Here is a 25,209-nt window from a genome sequence, read left to right on the forward strand (position 1 = left end):
TGCGAGAGGCTGGTGCCGGAGGGAGAGTAAGAAAGAGGGAGAGGGGAATGAAGAGAGTGTGGAAATGTGAGAGGGAGGGCGAGAGCTGAGGGAGTCCAGGGGAGGTCACTGCAGGGCATGTGTATGGTGGGTGGGTGGGTGGAGAGGGACACTGTAGGTAAGAGCAGGACCTGGGCTGGTGGCAGCATCCTGCTAGGCTTCTAATTTAAGGAGTACAACACAGATGGGAATTCACAGAGCACCTAGATAACCAGAAAGGGAAACTGGCCTGTTTTTGTCGTTTTAACATGGGGCCACATTTTCATAATGTAATCAATGAATTAATACTTTTATGCTTTTCAAATCATGTTTTTGTCACAATTTGTAGCCTCTTAGCTTGGGGGAGATAAATGTTTTCCATTATTTAAACTTGTATTAAAAATAAACTTTAAATATAATCCTTAATATTATGAACCAAAAAATTTTTACTAAAACCAGTTCTTTAACATATACTGTGGGGTAAAAAACGATGAACAATTCCGCATGGCGGTTGTTAATCTATTTAGAAGGGGTGCTGTCAGTCTTGGGGGGGGGGGCGGACTGGAACAAGTGCAGGCAGCTCTCCCATATGGAGGGCAAAGTTGGACTGTGCTGTCAAGGGATACACCGGAGATCTATGGTCACCAGGTCGCTGTCTGCTGCCACAACCCTCAAGGCCTTCACATTCCTATTTCCTACATATGCCACACCAAGTCATATGTATGCCTTTTAGAAGCAATTGTCATGCACCATCCATGCCAGAAGTCATTTGGATTCACATATACAATTACACCAAAGGAAGTAATCAGAGTTCAAAGTTAGACAAAACCAAAGAGGACTACACAGAAATGAATGGATTAAGTCCCACACTGAGAGAAGGAAGGAGAGTAAAAAGGCCATCTGTACAAGTATGTTCATTTGCAGCAATTTTCAGAGTAGTGTTACACTTACAGGGAGAGGAGCTACTGTCTCGAGGACTCCATATTATTTTGTTATAATATCATGCTTGTTGAAACACCTGATAAATACACAGGCCAAAATGGACCTCTAATAAAGTATATGTGGCCTTATCTCAAATGACAGGATTGAGAATGTGCTTTTAAACAGTCCAAAATTGAATGCATCTGCTAAAACCTAAGATAAAACTAGACTCAAATGACCTCGACAAATTGAAACATCATCAATCAAATTAAATAAAAGAAGGCAAGTCAGTGTAATTTTAATGTGTTCTCCAGTACATTAACAGAAGGAGAATAAAAGCTAGGCAAAACAGAAAAGGATCTTGTTGTCATAGTGGAACATCAGCTCAAAGAGCCAAGAAGCACAGTTTCTTAAACCATTAAAAATTTTTAAAAATATGTTTTTATTGACTTTGGAGAGAGGAAGGGAGAGAGAGAAAGAGAGAGAAACATCAATGATGAGAGTCACTGACTGGCTGCCTCCTGCAAGCTCCCTGGGAATTGAGCCCACAACCAGGTATTTGCCCTGACCAGGAACAGAATAGTAATCTCCTGGTTCACAGGTTGACACTCAACCACTGAGACATGCTGGCCAGGCTTAAACCATTTTTAAAATCAAACACATCAATAGGCCTGAGCAGGTGTCACTAAAGTCGAGTCACCCTTTGTTCTAAGGGTAATGGCATGGTATGTTCCCCCTTCCTATCTCACTGAGTAGCTTGTGAAAATAAAACATGTGCTAGCCTTTTCAAAAATTAAACTTAACAAACCAAGCTAGCATTCTATTCTAAAAGAGGGGTGTCAAATAAATAGAACAGACTTGAGGAAAGAGAAAGTTAATATTTTTAAAGGGCACTGGCAAAGTGAGTAGGTGCAATGTAAAGAAATAAGCTTAAAGCTGCAGTATGAGATTTAAAATTGGTCATGAAATTAATAGAATGTTATATGTCTATAATATTAAGTAAAAAAGATTGGTCAACTGTTAGTGTTCTGAAGCCTGTCATTAAAGGAGATGGTAGAATTTGCAGCCCTGATGGAGCTGTCAGAAAACTCAACAATCTAGGTTTAGAGGCTATTATATACAAATGTAGGGATTAAAATACCCATTTTTATACCTTTTACCTTTAAACAAAGCATCCAACCTTTCATCCCTTAGAACACTTGATTAATTTGAAGTACTGTTTAGCTGAGGATGCAATTGATACTAAAAAACCAAAAAATTACTTTCAATGTTCTGTACCCAAATGCTTCATGTTATTTTAACCAGTTAGTCAATGCAAGTTATGGGGATGGGTTAGAGAAACACTGATTTATCACATTCAGTGGGTATGTTCCAATTATAATATTCCAGATTTTATTTTGGGACCAAAGCTGACAAGTAAGAGACTAAACTGTCACTTTCTGAAGACATGGATTCCTGGTTAGGAATTTAAAAATGCCACCCCACTGTTCACTAACCTTTGGGCATGAAGGGAACTGTGATTTAGGATGGTCGCATCATTATCGGGTAACGTTCTACTTCCTACAAATTAGATTTGGATTGAGACACAGGATCTAGGGCTTTGCCAGGCAGGATTTAGCCTTGCTGATTGCTGGTTACCAATTATTGCTATAGACTGTTCAAAAGTTTACACATAAAAATTACTCTGAGAGATGTTAATAATACTCTATGTTGCAACAAAGAAAACACTGGTAGATGACAGGGACATGTATCAAAAAGTAACAAATAAACAAAACAAACCAACCCATCAAATATTTTAACCTTCTAGAGGAAAGTTGGCAAGCAGGCCACGAACTGGGACAAGATCATGATTAATGGATTATTGAGTGCTCAGAATCGACTATTTTGAAGAATTTTGCACTTTAGGGTCTTATATGTTATATCCCTTTCGGACTTTTGCTTTTTAAATGCCACTATGTCTAAGAAGTAAATCTATTTCAAACTTGGGGTCTCGGAGTGACACTGATGATGGAGACAGGGAAGGAAACAGCAGAAGAACCAGGTGGGAAAGACAAGCCCCTTGTATGACAATTATAATGTTCTAACTTAAAATATACATAGAAATTTGACATTAATTACATTTTATGAGTACTTCCCTTTTGCCAGACAGTTACAAATTCTGAGGATAATGCAATGATAAAATCTAGTGCTTTTGGGGGGAACTGTAAGGGAGTGGGAGAGGACAGTAAAAACTGTCCAAGAATACTATGATTCTGGCTGATAAAATCCTTATTAATAATGATCAAGTCATTTGTATAATTGTCAACTAAAAGTTTTAAATATAAATTAATATGAAAAACTCTCATCTGAATAAATACCGTAGACCAAACCATACATTTATACATCTGTTTCCTTCCCACAAAAATAAACAGATACATGTATAAGATAAATTCATAAGGACATGAAGAATGGGAGAGGAAAGAAGTAACACACAAGAGATGTCCAAATTCTGGAAGCAGGAAACAGAATAGACGAGTAAGCATTTCAGCACAAAGAGAGAGGGATGAGTACAGTGGAGGAGCCACTAGAAAGCCAGCCCCTTGTGGCACAGAGGCTGGGAAGGCACAACGTCTCAGAAAGTGGGCGGTGCGAGATGGGGCTGGACACTAGAGCATTAACTCAGAGTCTGCAAGTAGAGTTAGGTCCCTAACTCAGCCCAGTTCAACCAGGTAACTGTCTCTTCAGAAGGATATTCAGAGGAGAGAAAGTTCTTCAAGACTTCGGAAATTAAAATAAATAAATAAAAGGTTAGATGATAAAGTTGAAGAAAGCGTGGAGAAATTAGAACAAAAAGGAAGAGAGACAGAAGACAGAACATGAGAGAGAAGATAAAGCCAAGAGGTACAATACCCCTAATTAACAGGAATTCCAGAAGCAGAGAACAGAAAACAGAGGGAAAGAAATTATCCAAGAAATAACACATGACAAACTTCCCGAACTTGAAGGCATGAGTTTACAGATGGCAAAATCTCACAGAGTAGCCAGCACAATGAATAAAAACACTGACCTCAAGGCCTATCATTCTGAGATGTCAAACATGAGAAGATCCTCAAATCTTCCCAGGGAGAAGACAGAAAACACATATAATGACTGAAAATCAGAACTCTAGTCCTCTCAACTGCAACCCTAGAAGCTACAAGACAAGCCAGGAGTCATGACGCCAAGTCAGTCGGAAAAAATGATTTCAAATCTAGAATTCTATACCCATCCAATCTTCAGTTAAACATGACTGAATAAAGACATTTTCAGTAGACAAAATCTCAACGTATGAACTTTCCTCGCACCCTTGCGCAGGAAACCAAAGGATGATGCACTCTATTACGTGAGAGTCCACACTAAGAAAGGCGAAAACACCAGAGTCAGGAAAGAACATTCAAAGGGGAAGAAGTAAATGATGATGGTGACAAACACCCCAGGACAAGTTATGAAACAGACCTAAAGAATAAACATTGTGATTGCAAAGTCTCACTTAGAGATGTGGTTCAAAAAAATAAAAAGCAAATAACATGAATGAATAACTTTAGAGAATGAGAAGTTTTAGAAAACAGGAGATATAACTATAGTTAGTATACTTCATAAGTATTAGATGTTGAAACATGGGAAAAAAGAATCAACAAATAACACAAATAGTAGTAAAGCTTATTGTTTACAAACAGGAAACTGGCAAAAGAGTGAATGAGGAATCCGGCCTGAGCAGGGGTGGAGGACATCTGTTTTAATATCGCACTTGCATGACTTTGTAACCTACAGACACATACTATTGATAAAATTAAAAGTTAAACCAATCTTCCAAATTAAATTCCTGCCATCATTTGGGCTTCAGTCCAGAGGAATTACCACATGATATTAAGAATAAACCAGTAAGGCTGAAACAGGTGAAAGTGGAAGAAACAGCCAAAAGGAAGGAAGCGAGCAGGCTGGCAAGGGGCTCATACTCACCATCTCTCTGGCTATTTCCAGCGCTTCCTGCAGGCCGTACAGCCTGCCACAGACCAGGTAGATTCCATTGGCCCAGAGAATACAGCCCTCATGGACCCAAAATTCATTGCTGTCAAGAGGTAGTTCAGGGATTTGTAACTCCAGCTCAGGGCCACCTTCTGAAGTGGTGGGCACAGAGGGCTTCGAGTCCAAAACCGTCTTTTCACTGCTGCCCTCTGTGGTTGCTTTTTTGCAGGGGAGCCCCCGGGCCAGGGACCGAGGACCTCCACCACAGTCTTCGGAGCGGTGTCGCCGCTTAAACCGGGGGTGGGCAGCCAGGCTCCTCTGCTCCTTCTGCTGCTGCTCCTCCTCCTCCTCAGTGTCCGTCTTGGAGCCATTGGAAGCGCTTTTGTGCCGTACCTTAACTTTGCTCTGCATTTCCGTGGCCCTCTTAGGAGGCGGGTTCTTCGGGAGAGTGGCTGCATAATCTTGGGGATAAAAGGGTCCAAAGAGGTCACCCATGTTCCGGTAACTGGCCCACTTGCCGCACAGACAGCAAACCAGGTGCCCCATAACAGAAGACTCTGTCACCACAGGCCCCTGCAGCATGAAGGACGAGGCTGGGAGCGCCTTGCTCTCAGCGCTGCTGGGGGGCGGGGTCAGGGACCTCTGCCCCTTGCGGCCGCGCACCAATTTGGTCTGTTCCTCCTCTTCAGCGTTGATGATTGTACAAACGGCTCCAAGTTCACACTTATTTACTACATGAATGTAAGGGAAAAAAGACTTGTTCTTGGCATCGCTTTTATCCAGTGGCTGGGTGGCGTACTTGAGCTTGATCTCAGGTTCTTGGGGTTCTACGATGGGCACTGCCTGTTTGGTTTTCCGCTTCCTTGGCTGTGCCCCAGGCTTCCTTCTCTCCCTCCTTTGCCTCTGCTTTTTTGGCTTTGGCTCTCCATCTGCAGAACCTTCTGGAACCTGGGGGGGTTGAGGGGGTGGAGGCGGTGGCTGCTGCTGTTTCTTTTGCTTATTCACACTACCAATGGGTCTCCCCTTCTTCTTTCCTGAAGGGAAATATCCCTTCGGGGGGAAACCCTCTTGTTTGGGGGAAATCGTCACTGTATCGGTCTCCTTCTCTTCAGCCTTAGGATTTGCCTCAGGTGCCAGTCCACCTGCTGCAGGTACATTCTTTGAGTCAGGAAAGATTAAAGGTGCTGCCCCACCCAGGGAACCATCTGGTCTCCCTTGGTTACCCCCAGGTTTCTGTGAGGTTGCGGATGTCATGGCACCAGGGGGTTCCTTTCCAGCAGGGACTGTGTCTGGGTGTGTCTCAGTCTTCACTTTGTCATCTCCACTGCCACGCCACTCCTCTGAAGACCTTGCAAGAGGCTTTTCTACGTTCAACTCTTGGTTTGTCGGACAGACTAGGTCAGATACCACCTCACCTTTTCTCTTCTCCGTCTCGGCATCCTGAGAAGCAACACTCCCACCTTCGGGAGGGCCACTCTTCAAAGACAGTATGTCATCCAGAGTAACCGTGTCTCCCCCAGCCTCTGCACTGTTCGAGGATGCACTCCTCCTAATATTTGGGGACGTGATCTTCTGAACTATAGCTTCCAATTTCAGTCCCCGTCCTTTGCGTGGGGGCAGTATTTTGGTCTTAGCAGGACTTGTGAGAGTAACAGCAGGGCAGTTTCTACTGTCTGAACTTGGAAGGTCCTTGGCGGATTCCCTCTTAGGGATAGACTTGAAGTCCTGACTATGAGAAAGATGGGCATAGGAATTGAACGCTTTATCAGCGCCTTCTTTTGATGGGTGAAGGAGGCGTCCTCTATCTTCAGTGTTACTGTTCTTGGCGTCTTGTGACTGTCTCTTACTGGGAATGGGAGAGATAAAAGAACGGACGCGCCTCCTCATGATTAAGGGGTTTTGAGAAGAATGGTCCTCTTGACCTGGAAGCCTCAGCATAACATTGCTAGGTTTGGATGACTGCGTGGACTCAGCCAGTCCATGTCCGTCAGTCTCATGGGGCGGACCATATCTTTTTTGATTGGACATTCCTGGAGGGCAGCTGCTTTTGGCTGGAGAAGTCTGCCGAGAAAGATCCCAACAAGATTCTTGTAACTTCTGAGAGCCATGCTTCAATTCGATGCCTTTGTTAGACAGGCCATCACTAGACATGAGGCAGCGCCCACCTTCCTGACCACTGGGGTCATGGTAAGTCCCCATCGGTGGGCCATACATCATACCATCTTTGTCATTTTTCAGAGGGCTCCGCACTCTGTCTAGGAACTGCTGCTGCCTTGGGCTCTTCCGGGCCCCCTCCTGCCTGTGCTGGGCCGCAGCGATCACTCCCTGAGCAGAGCTGCTGCTCCAGTCTTTATATTCCTCTTGTTGCTGTTGGTACATCTGTCTCTTGTAATGGAGCTGAGAATTCAAACCTGCACTGGGGTCCCCATAAGCGTGAGCCCGCGTGTTTGTGTGATACGCAGAGGCCAGGCTTTCTGAGTTGGGAGAAAAGGGAGCATGTAACGTACTCCTGTTGGCCCTCTCTGAAAAGCTCATGTGTGGGTTCATGTGATGAGGGTCTCCCCCTGGGCCCCTGCTCCTCCCAGGAGACATCTTCAATTTTTCTGAAAAGTCATGATACTGAGAAGGGGACCGACCCCTCATGCCCTCCCGACCACCCACTCTGCCAGGGACCCGCCGCATGGGTGTGGGTCTGCTGTCTTGAGGGCCATAGTCTGAAATGGAATCATGGGCAGCGGCTCCAGGGCTGGCATTGCCTCGGTAAGACTCATGCTTGATACTAGCAGGATGGCAGTGGTCTCCAGATTTCTTGCTGTTGAAACTAGCTTGGGATTTGGATTGCTCAAAGTCTTCCTCTTTTATCTGCCCGCTCTGGGATTTCAGCTTTGTTTCCATGGATACCAAGCCACCTGGAAGAATGACCGACTGACTTAAACTTGGATTGAGGCGTTCATTCCTCCCAAGTCTGGTGTCAGCACCCATGTGTCCCAGAGAGTGAGCCCCTGGGTCCCTGACAATCTGTCTTAGTGGAGAAATATCACAGATCACTGATCTTCTTTCAGAGAGGGAACCCCCAGGCTCATGGGCTGATGATTGAGGCTCTATTTCAAACTTCCTGGGAATTGGATAGTCAGCCAAATTGATCTGTTTCATTTCTGGAGCCGTGCTGCCTGATTTCCTCTCCCAGGGGCCCCAATGGGGGTTTTCTAATAGGGACCCAATGCTTTTGTTCAAAAGGCCCCTGCTAGCTAATTCATTGGTTTGACTAATTAAGACATTGGGCCTCGTGCTTCCCTCTAGGCCACCTGCCATGCCCTGATGCTCCTGAGTACTCCTAGAGTATCTCCTGTCAGGGTGGTGGTGGTAACCCTGAAGCACTTCCTGCAGGAGGCTGGGGAACTTCTCATTTCTACCCTTTCGCTCCCCATGGCCAGTGAAATCCCCCTTATCCTGTCCTGTAGGATACTGAGGGAAGCCACCGACACTTCTAGGCATGGTTGACCCAAAGCTGTCTTTGTAACTATAGCGCAGGCTTCCGGGAGACTTGCTAGGCTCAGTTCTGCCTACGAAGCTAGGGCCCGCTGCAGGATGCCCACTCTGGCCATTGCCCTCTCCATTGTGGTTGGAGTTGTCTCCACTCTTATTTCCTTTGCCGCCTCCTCCTCCTGCAGGCTCTGGCTGTGGAAGTGATGTGTGACTGGTCTCCTTGGCCCCTCCAGTGCTGGGTGGCCGTTGAGTGGCTGTGGGATCATCCTCTTGAGAGCCTTTATCCTGCCCACTAGGCTTCTCTGCCCGAGTTGTCATGGCTTCCCGGGAGACAATCACCCCAACGCTCTTCTCATTGACCTTTGGGTTGCCCTCGGATGATGATGGTGTGTCCTTAGCACCTGGTGAGGCAGCCTCTTCTCTGGCTGCAGGACTGTCACTGAGTCTGGGGGCTTCATTCTGAGCACCTTGCGCTGGGGAGGAGCCGGCTTTCTCTGAGGCTCCACCCTTGTAGGTGGTGTCAGAGCTGGTGCTCTGGCCACTCAGCTGCCTCACTCTCTCACCTTGATCCTCAGAACTGCTGGAGCAGCCTCCATCCAGTGACTCTGCCATAGGGGATTTCAGCTGTTCTTCAGGCTGGGAGGAGCCTTCAGAGTTTGTGCAGCTGTCTGCTTTCTTAGAAGAGGAGGAGGGCCTCTTGGAGGTCTTCTTCTGAGGTGTCAGGGCATCAGAAAGTAGCATGTGCTGGACAGTATTAGGAAGATTGGCCACTTGAGTACTCAGGGCACTCAAACTACTTAACCCAGGGTCTGTCAGTCGCTTTTCTGGCACTCCTTCTAGTCCAAACCCTTTGAAGCCAGCAGCATGAGAATTAGGACTGGGCATCATTGATGGGGTTGGGCTGAGCTGAGGCATCAACTGTAGGATTCTGTTTCTGGAACCCATGGGCACACTGCCTTGCCCACACTGGAGATTCTCCCCACTCTGCATAAGAGGAGATGGGGTAGAGCTACAGCTTGGAGACTGAACCACAGAGGCAGCTGGGGAGGGGTTAGAAATGGGGCTAAAGTTCTGGTGGAACTGCATGGGGGACCTCACAGGAACCTCGGGCTGGCTGTACTGTCCCACCTGGCTCTGCAGGGGCAGCTTGCTGGCAGCGTTGGTGTACGGCATGACATGCTGCGGGGCGTGCTGCTGCTGCTGCGGCTGCTGTGGCTGTTGCTGCTGCTGAGGCTGCGGCTGCTGCTGCTGCCCCTGCTGGGTCCCTTGTGGAATCTTTGCTTGTTCAAAATTTTTCATAGATTGAGGCTGATAGCTGTAATTTGATTGTGTTCCATAAGCCTGTGCGTTAGAACCCACATTATGCCCTTCATACTGGGATCCAGCATTCACACTATAACTGCCGTCATAGCTCTGCCCAGACTGGCTGAAACGCTGTGGTGACGGGAAGGAGGAGGAGGAGGAGGAGGCGGCAGAAGACTGGTAGTGCTGGCCAAACTGGCTCACGCGTAACTGGTAACCAGCGGCAGAGGATGGCAGAGTTGAGGGCCGCTGCATCGGCTGCAGATGGGACGAGCCTGACGTTGGCTGGCCAGTGGCTTGTGGCAGAGGCTGATGGGACTGGTAAAGCTGTTGTCTCAGCTGCTGGACTTGCTGCTGCTGCTGGCTGGATGCCTGCTGCTGGTACTGAGCACTCCCTGGAGAGAAAGGCCCCGTGTAGTCCTGCTGATAATGAGACACACCACCAAGGCCAGAGTGCTGTGCTTGAAACTGGCCCACATGACCCTCACTCCCATACTGATTGCCAAAGCTGCTCCCCTGGGGGGGTCCATAGCTCTGCACAGGCCCAGAAGGCCTTCGCTGAGGTGGCTGGGGGGTGCCTGTGGCCACGGGGTCTTTGTTGCCTGCCATATAGTAGAAGTCTCCAGCCTCTTTCCTGAAACCCTGGTAGCCTTGATGGCCAGAGGTCTCGCTAGCCATCGCTGCTGCAGCTGCTGCCGTCCCTCGTCGCCCGCCACCACTGCTGCCACCACTGCTGCCACTACCGCCACCTGCACCCCCAAAATTCTGGAACATCTGGGCCTGGCGAGGACTGAACTCTTCTAGCCGGGAGGAGCTGTGTACCTCCTGTGGGTAGCTCTGCTGGTTTCCGTGGTAACTGCTTTGCTCCCGAAAGGACTGCATACTGTTCAGCAGCACAGCAGCGGGCCAGCAGCCCTCCTAGAAATGGAAGAAAAAAAAGACAGTGAGACATGCATCCCCCCAGTACAAATCAAATCGAACCTAAGTGGCGGAGGGAATATGATAATTCAGCTGTCCATGTGAAACTGATTGGTTTGAGTGTCATCTCTCTCTATTTTTTATCCTGTCCATTTCTGAAAATGAAAATATGCAGAGAAATGGCCTAAAGAGTGAGGCAGGAGTCTACGGTGGTAAGAAAAGAAACACTGTGGGTAAAAAGAAATTCCATATGGTAAAAACCTCATTATTAAATAAATGAGCTCCACCCTGTCCAATTCAAATGGGTAAAAATATAGGACTGTGTTATTGTTTTCAATAAAAAACCCAGCAATTTTTAAGTACCTTCCAGTTATGGTGGGGGAGGGATGAGAAAAACACTTTATTTGCTTTCATGTTAATAGACTGGTCACTGAACTAAAGAGTCTCAAATAATGATGAGGCAGTCACTCCAAGGGCTGCCCCCTCCCAGAGTTTGAGAAATGGATTGGCCTGAGAACGGAAGTCAGTCCCTTGTATCCAAATGCATGTTACTGCAGGTTTACTCTAATTATCAACTACCTGTGATGACCAATGGCACTCAACTCCTACCGCGGGGATTCCTTACTGCCATCAGCCACACAAACTTAAGGGTTAACCTCTTCTTGACTTATAACTGTGTCCAAGGCCTCCCTTTCAGCCACCTGTCAATGCGAAAGGGCTAGGCTGCAAAAACCAAATAGCAGTGACTAGTCTCGCAGATCCTTTCTGAAGGTGTGCAAGATGTTCCAGCACCTCTGACCCCCATGAAGTCTTTTATTTGGCAACCTAGTCACAGAGTTATTAATGGTGATTAGTATGGAAGAGGGAACTGAAACCGTAATTTTGGAGGATAGCAAAAGATAGAGGAAAATAAGAATTCATCAAGCCTAGGACCTAGACTCTTCCTAAAGTCACCCGATGGGGTCAACACTTCTGCAATACCTCTGCTAATGTAATCAGCATGTAACAGAGCACTCCTCAACAGTTAGTCAAGAGCTGCCTTTATTTTGTCTTTTGCCTGGGCCTGCCTCCTCCTCTGAGTCAGATGAATAAGACAAGGCCAGACTGCTCCAAATGGCTTTAAAGTCAATTATTTAAAGAGAAGTTAGGAAACACCTACGAGCCAGGGTAAGTTAGGGCAAAGTCTTCTTCAAGGGCTTAGAAGCTGGTTTCTTAGTTCCCTCTCCAGGGGAGCTGAAAATGGAGGTATTGGTAGCAAAGTTAGCGATACTTCTAAAAGGTAAGTTGGATTCCTTATGGCCAAGCCCTGCAGTGGCTCCCGTCCCGTCCCGTCCCATCATCCCATCCCATCCCATCCCATCCCATCATCCCATCCCATCCCATCCCATCATCCCATCCCATCATCCCATCCCATCCCATCATCCCATCCCATCCCATCCCATCATCCCATCCCATCCCATCCCATCCCATCCCATCCCATCCCATCCCATCCCATCCCATCCCATCCCAAGTGAAGCTGGCCTGGAAGGCCCCGCGCCCACCCCATTATCTCTGTGACCTCCTCCCCTCCCCTGCTCCGCGCAGTCTCCTAGATCCTGGGATGGGCCACTGGTATTTCTACACAGGAACTTTGTTCTCGCCTATGCTGTTCTTCCTCCATAGCCATACAGCTTGTCCCTCTGACTTCCTTCCAGTCTCTGACAAATGTCACGTGATTAGTAAAGCCTTCCCTGGCCAAACTATTAAAAACAGCTAACTGTACACCATCACCCAGGCTTTCCCGATCTCCTTCCCCCCTCCTTACTTCCTCCCCAGTATTTATTCCCAGCAGACATGGATATGCTACTAGTCTACTGTCTGTCTCTCCTCTACTAGAATATAAATTTCCTAAAGGGCAGAGACTCTGAGCCTTGCTGCAATCCTCATGTCATTGAAACAGTAAGGAGCACATGACAGGCCTATGAACCAGTAAATGGTACAAGAACTAGGCTAGAGCTTACATAAACAGAACATGAGCGATCTAAAGGTAGAGCTGAAGATGCTGAAGACCCTGCCTGCCAAATTCTCCAGGTCCAGTTCCAAGGGGGAAATACCCAATTTGAATCCACATAAGAGCCCTGAGACTTCAGAAAGTAAACATGGATTAGGGCTGAAGATGGTTAACTCCAAACCCTAGAAGCCTGACCCACTTCTTCATGAAATATCTTAAGTCTAAAATAGCTAGACAAGGACTACTACTTTGGTATTAAGTTTGATTATAATCACATGACCCAAAGTCATCTTTAAACATTCACTTTCAATCTAAAGGAAACTGCTTCTCATTCGCTTCAAAATGCCTCCACAGCAGACTATTTTCTGTGTGCCAATGAACCTGCTGGGCACCTGACACCAGCTACTGGAGTGCTTACTGTAACGCTCGACCTCATGCTAACCATTAATGCACACACACTAATATCCTCACTTTACAGATGAGGAAACCAAAGCGCAGGGCTCAGAGGCTCCTGAGCAGCAGTGTACCCCTTGGGTCACGTTCCTAGCACTGCATGACCCAGAGGGTCTATGACAGTCAGAGACAGCTGGCACTTGTCCTTTAAGAGGTTAACCTTGAAAGTGGGTGGCCACGAACAATATCTTTCCCCCTCCCACAAGGACTTCTCTGACCTCCCCCCTCATTACTTCTAGGACTATCAAGAACAGTTCTATCCACTGGTATTTTTCCTGTTTGTGGTGTGTTTCTGTTCTAGCTCTTAGTGCAGGGGCCTTCTCTCCATAATAAAAGGCAGCTCATGGGCTAAATCCAACAAAAGGACCAAGTCTGACAGTTTAATGAAAAACTTCCTAGAAAGAGAATTGCTCCATAAATACATGTTGCTTAATTAATCCTTCTGTAAATAAAATCAGGATTCTGAAAAGTCCAAGTGTATAAACAATGTTGCCACTTGCTCCAAATTTTTCCTAAATAGGAACCCTAAGAGCTAAGGACAACTTACTTTAACATCAGCATGCCCTGCCTCAGGCTGCCCCGGGTTCCTGAGAAAACCTGAGCTCCAGAGAGGAAAACATTTGGGCACAATTCCTTCGAAGGCCTGCTCTCAGCCCTTCCACCCCTGTTGTTATAGTTCTGGTTTATGGACTAGATAAAAATAAAAAATAAAAAAAAAATCACAGCCAAATACCTCCAGGGGGTTCCAGTTAAGCGAAATATTCTTACATGAAGTATCTGAGCACCAGAAAGTGTGTGCCAAGTCCACCTTTTTTAGGAGTCCCAAGTAAAGCAATTAGGAAACCAAGTTTACCAGCAATTGAAAAAGTAAACCCAGAGTAACTGTAACTAACATTGGCATATAAAATAAGCTACTAATAGAGATCATTCCAATACTATCCCAACTTTAAAAAGAGCAAAGCATCAGTAAAATCAGTTTTAAAGCATCATGATTAATAATGACAAATGCCTCGATTTCTTTGTTTGAATGAACACAGATGTAGTTAAGAAAATGTGACACTTCAAAGGAAGCGGGTCACCCATTAGAATCTATACACATACTCTGCAAAAGAGGTTTACCAATGCACCTCCCTCCCCAACTCTCCCTTGCTCTGACTTTCTCTTTCCCAGTCTTCTCACACTTTCCTAACTTTCTGAATGGTTTCAGAAAGCCTCTGGAGAAGCGCTAGTAAGTGAGGTCCAGAATTTAGTGCCTTTACATTCGATGGCCCAGAGTCCACATGCTGACTGAGGACAACCACTGCGGCCGCGCTTTCCCTCCTGTCATGGGGCCTTGTTGTCTACAGGCAACCAACGTCAGCTTCCTCTGTCTTCCTTCACAGGTCAGATGTCATCCCACTCCCCTCCACAAAGTTCCCAAACTGTCCTCAAGGCAGTTCCCTGGAGAGAGCTTTTCAAGGACCCGCTTACTCTTCCATTTCAGGTTTAACTACTGACGTTCTGCTTGCTCTCCTTTGCCTTGGAAGAACGCTTAATCCTTAAGACATAACGACACATGCAGCTCTGGCCAGACAGCCCAGCTTGTTGGAGCGTCATCCCAACAGGCCAAAGTTCCGGGTTTAATCCCCAGTCAGGGCACATACCAGAATCAACCAACAAATGCATAAATAGGTGAACAACAAATCGATGTTTCTCTCTCTGAAAACAATAACAATACATATGCTTCTAGATATGGCCCCTGTCTGGTGGGTTGTTCTCTTGGCCCTCCAGTTTCATTCCTTGCCCATCTCCTTCCTAGTCTATGCCCTGGGAGGGGGCACCACAGAGACCTTTGAGAGGCTCTGCTGCCCCCTGGCCTTGGCCCCGTTTGGCTGGGAAGAGGCAGCAAGAGAGTAAGGAGTTTACTCCTGCGGCTCCTACCCCACAGCCACTGAGGCTGGCTGATGGCTGCCCTCCGGTGGGGCAACCTAAATAGCGAACCACCTTCCCAGGCTCCAGGAACTGCCTCCTCCTTTCTTTCAGGCCTACTGGTGACAACCCCTGCTATTGCTGGCCCAGTGTCTGCAAACCCTGATCGCCTTTTATAAACAGCCCCAGTTCTGCACTGGTCAACTTAGCAGCATTGTGAGCACCCTCTTCCTAGGCTCTCCTCTGCAGATCAGAAGCTGGGAGCTACCCTTCTAGAACCCCTCTCCAGCACGGTTCTGGGTTGGAGCTGGCAAAGAAAAGCAAAAGAAAGATTTGGAAGGCAGAAGACAGGGAAGGCTGATACGCATGGAGGTAGCTGAGGTAGACACGGACGCAGCGGCTTCCCTGGGAACTCGTGAGAGCCTCTCCCTGTGGTGCTTCAGTCTCAGATACTCAGGAGCAGCTTCCCTGACCTTCCAATGGATGGGTAAGCCCTGGATTCCTCTATCAAAACTCTTCATACCTGGCACGGAAAGCTTCCCTCTTCCTGAATGAACTCAGAGTGATATAATTAAACGCTCCTCAAATTCCCCAGTCTGAGTGTGCCATCTGTTTCCTACCAGGACCCTGACTAATACAGCTCTCCTCTCAGTGCTAGTATTTCAGAGTGGAATATTATCACTCGGGGAGTGAGAGACTTCTATTTCGTGCAATATGGCATACCAGAGGGACTGGAAATCCTCCCTCAACAGAACACCTAGAAATGTCAGACCAAACATGTAGCCAAAATGCAACAAAATAAGAAATGTTCAGGGTTCAAAACTGGAAGGGATAACAAAACAGAGCAGCAGGCAAGTGCTGGGCTCTGACTGCCGGAGTGGGGTGGGTTCTGCAGGACTTACTAGCCATATGGCAATGTTTTAGTGACACACAGGGACAGAAGACAAGGCCTCCAGCCCTCTTTAGGCAGTAATGGGGAGACAGAATAGTCACTTCTGCACGTAAAGAATGAGCAGTGTCACTTGTGGCTGAAATAATTTCTATAAAGATGACAAAACATATTTATTCTTGGGCAGTCACCAACTCAATCTCAATGACAAAAAATGTGGTTCTTTCCTCAACTGATTCAACTTACCATCCTCAAGAAAAACCACAATCCTCTCAGATACCCTAACTAAGAAGCTTCAGAATAACCCCAACTCCTTTGACTCTGCATTTCAGATATTTATTACCTAATCCTGCTACTCCATTTCCTGTATTTGCCCCTCGCCTCTCCAGCCCTGCCACTGATGTTCGCATCTTTCTGGAGTAGAATCACATCTCCAGAAGCTCCCTGTCCTAGCACCAACCGCGTGGAGCAGCTTTGCTTCACCATTCGTTCTGACCACACTGCCCCCCACATGCGTTGAAGCCCGCTGGAATCCTCCCAACCCAACTTCTGCTCCTCTCCACCCTCTCAGCAAATCCGCTCGGTCCCCTCTGTGCCATCGCCCCACTTTCACCTCCAGGCCTTGTCAGAAGCACCCCTAGGTCCAGAAACTCCCTCCTGCCATGTCAGGTCACAAGGCTGGCAGGGTCCTGAGAGCTCCTGAAATGTAATCTTCTCCACAAAGTCTTCCTTAGAGCGGAGGCTTTGCTGGCTTTTCTCTCCTAAGAAGACACTTAGTGAAGTGAGCTTGCCTTTCATCAGTATCTACGGCATATGCAACTGAAACAGTAACTACCCCTTATTCTATGTGTCAGGAGCTGTGTGGTTTTACATACATTTCAACTTGGATGAGAAAACAAATTATACAATCTGCCAAAAGGTACTCTTGTAAGATAAACTGGAGCTGATATTCTGTAGCTCAAGTTCTTTTGGTCCTAAAGCCCATTCTCTTTTCTTTCACTGCACCACATATTGAGCAAGGAGACACAAATCCAGGTTTTAAAAAATCCTGTCAAACACCCATGTCGGTTCTATAGTAACTGTAGCCACCACCTATTTACTGCATGTCTAACATAAGCCACACACTAGCCGCTTTACAAAAATAAATGTACTTAATCTTCACCATACTCTAAGAAGTATTAGCGCTCCTTTTTGTAAACTGAGGCTCAGAGAAGTTAACAAGCAAAACATTCATAGGAAACAGAGGGTGGGACATGGAACACCCACCCAGAACCACGTCTATACTTCTGGCAGAAGCCTTCCTTGAACTAGCAGCAAACTGCTCACAACCTGGGAAGCATCCTGACATTTGCTAGAAGTGAGCTGACTGCTTGTACCTCGGTAGACCCATGTTTTCTCCAGGTGCAAACACAGGATCTTCTGAATAGATCAGGCACAAAGATTTGCTCAGTGATTTGATTTGATATTTCAAATTCTATGTCCTGTTTACAGATGGGCAGAGCCTAGACTTTTCTCAGCGACTGGAAGGTATCTCAGTATAATTAGGCCTAGAATACGGTGATGTGTTGATGGTGCTGATTTGCTCCCTGGCTTGTGAGCACAGAAAGCAGTTTAAGGAACCAACTCAGTCAGAATTTGCAAGTCAGTCGTCTAAAGGAAAAGAAACCCACCAAAACGCTACAGATCTAAAAGTTTGGTTTCTGAGAGTCAAAACTTGTATCATATTAGTCATGCAAGCTATAAAAAACACCCATCTTCAACCATGATCACATACATGCTGGCAAAAACACGTGGGGCACAAATTTATAGCTACTATATTGTTCCCCCAAATTAAGAGATGATATCCCACCTGGTGAGGTTAGGGTGAAGCTGGTACAAACAACAATAGAAGCAGCATAAATTATTACAACTCTTTGAAAAAGCAATTTGATAATACAGTTATGCATCGCTTAATGATGGAGATCTGCTCTGAGAAATGTGTCCTTAGGCAATTTCTTCGTAGTGCAAACACCTAGGTGGTATAGCCTATTACACACCTACGGCATATGGGATAGCCTATTGCTCCTAGGCTATAAACCTGTTCAGCAGGTGACAATACGGAATACTGTAGGCAACTAACACAGTGGTATGTATTTGTGCATCTAAAAATAGAAAAGGAACAGTAAAAATATACTATAAAAGATAAAAAACGGTGCACCTGTATTGGGCACTTACCATGAATAGAGCCTGCAGGACTGGACATTGCTCTGGGTGCAGGAGTGAGTGGGGAGTGTGAAGACCTAGGACATTACTGTCCACGCCTATGCACTTCATAAACACTGTCCCACCAGCCCTCCCTGCTTCCTTCCAACACGGTCAGAAATAGAAGATCGACGCTGTTGATACTGTTCCACAACAGAGATATGGGCTTGGATGGATTGGAAGTATCTGGGAGAAACTTGCTGGGTAAGGTATAGATCACTATAATAGTGACCTTGAGGAAGGAGGAAAAGGTGGCCAGAGGACCTTAGGAATAAGAAATCAGGATGGAGAGATAAAGGAACCCAGGGGATTGTCATGGCAATGTGGTTATGGCTACTGTATGCTGGAGCAGGACAGAATAAGGAACTTTGTGGTATTTATAAAAAAAGAAGGTGTTAGTATGGAGAGGGTATAGAATTGAAGGGCTCAATAGTTTGACTCTGGAAATTTATTTTTGGTTCCACTGACCCTATGTGGTACAAAGGAATCTCTCTAGCACTGAATTGGAAGAAATAAAACCTATCTATGCTTTACATCATTACAACCTGAACATATTTGCCAAGTATAGGGACAGGCTGGCACCACACTACCAAATGAAACCTTTGCTAAAGTGGCAGTGGCACTCAATACTTATTAAGGTAGTTCCTGTGGACCTGTGTAGAGAGGATCTGGGTCCTCAACAAAGAATTTACAGCAAGGTACTCTGAAGACCATCAGGCTAGGTCTGGGAGGGCTGTAGCGTCCTCTGAATATGTAGCGCTGGGGGGGACGGGCCCCTCTGTGCTGAAACAGGTCAGTGGCTGACAGACTGGGATGTAATCTGTGCACTCGCAACTGAGGTGCTGTGAGTGAGAAGAAAACTATTGCCAAGCCCCACAGATACTGCTCCCTTCAGGGAAAGGCAAAATTCCTCCCGAAGCACACAGATTCAGCTCCATTGTATCTTATGGGGCCACCGTTGTATATGTGGTCCATTGTTGAGCAAGATTTCATTATGTAGGTATGACTGTAAAAATATTAGTATCTTTTGACCCAGTAACTCTTTTTACTATATTTTCATCCTAGGCAAATCTCGAAACAACCAAACAGAAATCGAAGTACCAACATACTCACTCCAGTGATATCTAAAAGAAAAGGCTTGTGGCAAGAACCTAATTCTTTATCATTTGAAAATGATTAAGAAAATTATGGTATATCCGCTCAACCAAACAGTACATGCTCATCATGAAGATTCCAGCACCAAGGGAAATGCATATCACATACAGTCAGATACAGAAAAGCAGCATATAAACTCACACCTGTGCTACGGTTACAACTACCTCGGAATCGGGCACACCTCTGGTCCAAGCCAGAGAATATGGAAAAGTGAAAACTGCTGGGCTACTCGGGACAGTAGGGCTGTGGGTCATTTTATTCCTTTTCATTTCTATTTACGTGATGCTTGTGTAGAAAAGAATCACTTTAAAACTGTATTAATCACATTTTAAAAATATACCCCTCAAAAATATCTCTGCTGTATCTGCTCCTACTGACGAAAAATCACTTCTATGCCTGAGGGGAAGAAAGGAAGGCACAGGAGACCCCACAGTCCAGAGGCAGGTGGGGGAGAGAGGCATTGCCAGGAACACTCTCTGCTCCCAGAAACCTGGCGCCGGCACACGCATGTGGTGCCCAAGTGAGCGTGCACATAGAAATCACAGCCTCTGAGCTATTTTTCAGAATCAGGCCTAAAAACAGCTGAAATCCACCCCACAGCAGGCAGGCCTATTTTTAGACCTAATTTCAAACAGCCAGGAGGCTGTAGCACCCTATCAAATGCATGCTTCTGCAACTGTAGGGAAATGCCTCAAATCTGCTCCCCGCCAGGCCACAGGAGCCTGGGCTCCTGCCCCATTCAATGGCTGTCGTTGATTAGTCACAGGGGCATCCCAAGATCAATTCAGATGACCCATCTGTGGCAAGATGGCCAACAGTTCTTGGAAAGGGGACAGGAGAAGGTGGGGGGGCCAGTGGGCTATCTCTAAGGCCAGCTGGGGGCATGCCCTGCAGGCTTTCCCCAACGGTTGAGCTTGGGCTTCTAAGATGTTATTGAAATTTTTTTCTCATTTAAAGGTTGCGTGAGTACATAATTTCTAAACCTTCGCAGACAAAAATCACAGAAAGCAATTAGTGCTGCCACTTACAGGCAAAAAGTGTTTCATTTTATAATAGCAACAAAATTAAAAAAATACCAGAGGACTAATCCAAAGCAGTATTGGGCAAAAGCTCTATGATGAAAATTATAAACATCACCAAAGGACCCAAAAAAAGAGCTCAAAACAAAAATAAACAAGCAGAGAACATGCAGTGCATCCAGATAAAGACTTGGTATCATAATAAGGTCAGGTCTCCACAGATCAGTTTATAAAACTAAGAGTTCCAGTCAAACTCTCAACAGGTATTAAAAAATAATTTTGAAATAATTTTAAATGTACAGGATGGTACAGTGCTTACATACCCCTTCAACAAGATTCCCAGCTGATGTTTCACATTGTTTGCCCTATTACTCACATGCACTCACTACCTATATGTACACCTACTGGCTTTTCTTTGACCCCTAAAGACTCCAATGTATATTTCCAAAAACAAGGACACTCTTCTATAACCAGCATATAACTCTCTGTATCAGGAAATCAATGTTCATACTACACAACCAACTCAACCTACAGATGCCATTCATATTTGGTAAACTGTCCCAACAATGTTTCCTTTTCCTTTCTGGCCCAGAATCCCATCCAGGAACATAAGTTGCCATGTCTCACCAGTGTCCTGTCATTCTGTAACAGTCCTCAGTTTTCCCTACTTCCACGTTCCTGAAAGCACAGCTCTTTCATTCTGTAGGCTGGCCCTCAACCTGTATATCTAGACTCAGGTCCCACCTTCCTGGCAGCAATTCCAGAGATGTGGAGCTGGGCTCCTTCTAGTGGGTCACATCAGGAGGGATGGATGGAGAGCCTTCCCTCCACAGGTGATGTCAACCACATCCACCTGGTCAAGCCCACCTCTGCCAGGCTTCTTCACTGTAAAGTTACCACCATACTGTGTAATGGGTTAAGTATAAGTTTCTCTTATATGTATCTTTTGGGAGAAATCCTGAGATTATGCCAGTATCTTGTTCTTTGTCAAACATATACCAATGATTCCCATGTGCCTCAACCACCTCTATGACGGCTGTCTAGTGGTGAGTTTCTAGCCATCACTAGCAGGCAGAGCTTTCCTTCCTCACCCATTCATTCGACACTCACATTGTCCCAGAATTGGCCAGTGGGAGCCTCTTGAAACTGACTCCTGTGTGCATTTACATGGTCCATTCTCTGAGCATTCCCTTACTTCCTGGCACAAGACATTCCAGGCTCATCTTGTGTATTTTCCCACCCGAACCCCAGGAACAGCCATTTCCCCAAGGACATCTGATTCCTTTTAGAAGATAATATATGAAAGCAAAGAGCACATGGATTGGTCATTGCTACCGGGATGTAGTTTCTTTACGTACGTACGTGAACAGCCACACCTATAACCACTTCCATATCTACTATGTATATATGAGAAAGAACCATGAGCTCATCTTGGTACCTCCAGTTCCAACCCAATACCCTCAGGGTTCCTTCTAACCTTCCATCTTTCCATGGTTGTAATTCCCTCCTCAGACAGTTAGAAACCCGTCTCCCCTTATCATCACTATATACTTACATATTGGCTTAATTTACTTGGCTTGCTCAAGGTAATAATCTCCCCAACTCTGCAGCCTCACCCTTCACGTCCACAGCCCTTCACTCCCTTGGCCACAGGACCACCACTGCCTCTGCGGAGCACCCTCCCATTATGTTTTGATAAATGAATTCTCACGGTCATCTAAAGAAAATGTGCAAAGCTAGTAAAGAAAATGTGGAAAACTATTAAAAAATGAGGTATTTGCTCTACCGTATATTCTAACTTTTTCTAAATCATAATTAGAATAAAGGATGCTGGATAACATGCTACCTTTCTGGGAGAAAAACAATTGTGTGAGACCCCATCTCAAGGTACCCACAGAAAGAAACTCCAGGTGAATTAAAAGGCTAAATATCACACATGCACAAAAGGCAGGCATGGTAGTTTTAAAAGCACTAATAATCCTAGCCACCCAAGCTGACATTCAGTTTTGAACTTCTAAATTCCATTCCTCCCTAGTGGAACCTGGGCTTCTTGGGAAATGGCTGATTTTCCCAGGGGCAGGCAGAGTACGCGGTGTAAGTCTGCATTACTTTGCTGGGCCAGAAAGCTGGGACATGCTATCAGCCTGATGGAAACATGTCAAACCAGCCTAGGAGGTATACTTGCGATTTTTTAGGACCATGCTTTTTCTTCTTTTACTGTATTAGATAAATTAGCAATGGAATTTTTCCAAATTAGCTCTTGTTCTGTGTGTAAATATAATTTTAGAAACAACATACAGTAGTCCCCACTTATCCACAGGGGATACATTCCAAGATCCCCAGTGGATGCCTGAACTCACAGATAGCAAAAACCCTGTATATACTATGTTTTTTATATACATAAAGTTTAATTTATAAATTAGGCACAGTAAGAGATTAACAACAATAATGAGTAATAAAATAGAACAATTGTAACAATATACTGTAACGAAAGTTATGTCAATGGGGTTTCTTTCTCAAAATTTCTGATACTGACTCACCTTTTCAGCCTTGCTAGCTAGGACGCAGTCTCCAGCTTCTCTGTGGCATGTCTGAATTGCCATCATCACTACTCTGGTACTTTGGGGCCATTATTAAGTAAACAAATTACCGTGATACTGAGAGAATCAACCTGATAACTGAGATGCTACTAAATGACCTACAGGTAAGCGGTGTGTACACTGGACAAAGGGATGATTCACATCCCAGATGGGACAGAGTGAGATGGCTCAAGATTTCATGCAATTTAAAACTTATGAATTATTTATTCTGGAATTTTGCATTTAATGTTTTTGGACTGTGGCTGACCACAGGTAACTAAACCTGAACACCCCCCCAACAAAACTACAGATAATGGGGGACTACCAAGCATGAAGAGCACAGTGTTTGGGAGCATGGGTTCAGTGGAGGGATGGGGGAGGTACTCAGGAGGCTCCAACTGTGACGTCTGTTAAATCTGGGTGATGGGTACACACAGGGGCCATTAGTTTCTGTGCTTTTCTGTATGTTTGACATATGTTGCAAACAAAATTATGGTTTCCCATTTACCCAGTTTGAGAAAATATATGGAGTCCACAGTATGGAATTTAAGATCCTTCAGCTTTTGACATCAACAGAATCTCCAGCTTCACCTTTCATGACCTCACACTCCTATTCCAGTGACACTGAACTTCTCCCTGTTGCCCAAATGTGCTGCATATCTCCAGGTCTTTGCCCAAGCTGTCACCCACATTTGGAATGCTAGTATCTTGCCCTATACCACCACTGATTAACCCAGACTTTTCTGGAAAGACCTGCTCAAATATCCCTTCTTCGGAAGCCTTCTTCTAGTGAGCCTGTCCCTCCTGTCTCTGTCCCCGCAGCTACTGGCAGCACGGAACAGTGGGAAGGGCGTGTGGGGACTCTGAACCCAGACAGAGTAAGGTTCTGAACTGGGTTTTGCAGTTTACTGCTAGTGAGATTTTGAGTAAATTACTCACATCTTGAAGCCACCGTTTTCTCAGCTATAGAACAGAGGTACCCCTGGAGTCTGCCCTTGACAAGGCCAATGGTACACTGCACTATTCTGCCAAGATTTCTCCTGACACTGGAAGCAAACTCATTGTTTTCTTTTGTTGCTGATAAATTACGAAACAATGAGTAAGTCCAAAGAAGGGCCGGCAAGAATACACACCAAAACACTAACTTGGGGAGGGACCACCTTTTGTTTGATTTTTTTTGAGAGACTATCGTCATGTGTTACTTACATAAAAAAAATTTTTTTAGTGTTTTTTTTAAATCCTCACCAAAGGATATGTTTTTACTGATTTGAGAGAGAGGAAGAGAGAGAAAAATATCAATGTCAGAGAGAAAGACTGATTGGCTGCCTCCTGTATGCACCCCGACCGGGGATCAAACCCACAGACGCTTGGTGTATGGGATGCCTTTCCAACCAACTGAGCTACCTGGCCAGGGCAAACATTTTTTTTTTTTTAAGCAAAATGAAGAAAACCCCCTAGCAGAACAGTTTGACACATGACAGCTAAAAACCACTGAGTACTGAAGCTATGAAAGGGAGGGGGGGTGATGGAAAGAACCAGAGTGAAGCTTCAGACTAAACACCTAAAAAGCAAAAAGAAGGAATAAGGAAGGTCCCTGCCCTCAAGGAGCCCGCATCTAACAGGGGAAACACTTATACACACTTTCCAGGCACTGATTCTAGGTTCTGGGGAGACAACTATGAACTAGGCTCACCATGAAAATGGCATTCAAACCAACAAAACAATGAACAAATAAATATCTACCAGGAACTAAGACATGCTAAGAGGGAAATGAGGCTACGGGAACAGAGAGAAGAGCGCTGGGGGAAGGGTGGGATTGAAACAGGAGGTCGGGCCAGCCTCCTGGAGGAGGTGATGTATGAACGAGATGAGGGGATGGACCATGCAAAGACCTGTGCGAAGGCCAGAGGCAGGAAGGAGCTTGCTAAGAGGAACAAAGTGGCTGACATGGCAAAAAGCAGGTGTAGGGAGAGCAAAGGGAGATGCAGCAGAGAAAGGGGCCCTGAGCACACAGGCCTCACTACCCCGGGTTCCACACACAGCACTGCATCTGCGTGTGAACAGGCTCACCAGGGAGTCGCATACACAACACAATTTGAGAAGTGCTGAGGAAGGGCCTGGAAAAGCACGTGAGATTTTTGGATTTTATTAGAAGGCTTTGGGAGGTTTTGAGCTAGAGTGACATACTCTGGTTTCAGTTCTCAAATGGCCACTCTGCCTGTTTTGTGGAAAAGACTTCGGGAGGGGCAAGGGCAGAGCAGGCAGTTAGTTAAGGAGCTATTTTGGTCATCTGGGTAAGGGATGTTGGCTGCATAGATGAACGTGGTGGTGTTGATGGAGGTGGTG

At 45.7% G+C, this 25,209-nt stretch overlaps 1 protein-coding gene across 2 annotated transcripts in view; it reads right to left on the reverse strand.

Annotated features, from left to right (window-relative positions):
- TCF20 (transcription factor 20) overlaps positions 1 to 11,006 on the reverse strand; it is a 43,402-nt gene extending 32,396 nt beyond the window's left edge. Inside the window, exon 1 of one of the 2 annotated variants that reach the window (XM_016210253.2) lies at positions 4,918 to 11,006. In XM_016210253.2, the coding sequence (XP_016065739.2) occupies positions 4,918 to 10,593 (5,676 nt within the window). In that variant the 5' untranslated portion in view covers positions 10,594 to 11,006. The remainder of the gene's footprint in view (positions 1 to 4,917) is intronic. The other variant, XM_016210254.2, reaches the window with a different exon arrangement.
- Between the last annotated feature and the right edge of the window lie 14,203 nt (positions 11,007 to 25,209).

The sequence above is a fragment of the Miniopterus natalensis genome, chromosome 2 (assembly GCF_054644295.1).
Source record: "Miniopterus natalensis isolate mMinNat1 chromosome 2, mMinNat1.hap1, whole genome shotgun sequence".
Taxonomy (NCBI): Eukaryota; Metazoa; Chordata; class Mammalia; order Chiroptera; family Miniopteridae; genus Miniopterus; species Miniopterus natalensis.